Raw genomic sequence first — 985 nt, 5'->3', positions numbered from 1 at the left:
CAACGCAACGACAACGGGTAAAACGCGTTGGGATTTTTGCAATAAAACTGGCCGGTACTGTAATGGGATGTGCGGCCTCGTCTATGCCATGTTCCGTCGTATGTAACAGCAACGTCAATTATACGCTGATCTTTCAATTCAGGAAATTTTGCTTCATATACACTCCGTACATGTTGAGCTGCTTTATTGAGTGTTCTTTTTACTACAGCTTCACAAGTATCTTTTAATTTCTTTACATACTTTGTATATGTATTCACAGCTAAACCTTTCATATTGAAAGTCCTACAGAAATCCTGCATTCCAGCATAGCCAACACCAATGTTTCTCATTGCAAGTACCATTCGAGAATTTACATCTGGGTTGCTCATGTTTGATGTACAAACTGATGTAGGAATACTAGAAAATATGTCTGATTCACAATTGGAACAATATACATGAAAATAATTATTTAGTCCCTGGCGTTTGTTTTCCAAGTCTTCAAATTGAAGACCTATCTTCGAACATGTTGGACAACCGACAGCATTAAAAACTTGTTTCAGAAATGCGGAATGAACCATAAAGTAATTGTTTTCACCTGCTTTTTCATACAGCATGCCATAATCAATATTAAACACAGATTTCTTCTGACTGAATGTTGAACTGTTGAGATCTTCATTTTGCTGAGCATCATCGTCACCCTCAATAGCAGTATCTATAGGATTGCCGTCATCACGACTACCATCATTGACATTAGTACCATTCGCATCAAAATTATTATCCTTATGAACATTGAGAATAGCATCATCATCAACATCGGCTTTTCTTCTTGCACGAGCTGTAATATTAGTTAATAGAATAAAAAATAAATTTTAACTTTCTATAAAATATAATAATTATTTATCACATTTTATTACAGAAAAAATTTGGTGAAATAGATTGGAATAGTTAGAAAAGCCTGGTCCTACTAGCTAGGCATATTTAAATATAATTATTCAAAATCAATAAC

General features: G+C 34.2%; 1 protein-coding gene across 1 annotated transcript; it reads right to left on the bottom strand.

Annotated features, from left to right (window-relative positions):
* Positions 1 to 15: 15 nt before the first annotated feature.
* LOC117116677 lies at positions 16 to 814 on the bottom strand (the record flags this gene model as incomplete). The annotated part of the gene is made up of 1 exon (XM_033260763.1): positions 16 to 814. A coding segment is annotated over one exon (799 nt), but the record flags the coding sequence as incomplete, so codon positions are not given.
* Positions 815 to 985: the final 171 nt, after the last annotated feature.

Source organism: Anneissia japonica, unplaced genomic scaffold (genome assembly GCF_011630105.1).
Source record: "Anneissia japonica isolate Jap-2015-1 unplaced genomic scaffold, ASM1163010v1 scaffold266138_len985_cov112, whole genome shotgun sequence".
NCBI classification, from domain to species: domain Eukaryota; kingdom Metazoa; phylum Echinodermata; class Crinoidea; order Comatulida; family Comatulidae; genus Anneissia; species Anneissia japonica.
This window is presented reverse-complemented; position numbering and strand designations above follow the sequence as displayed.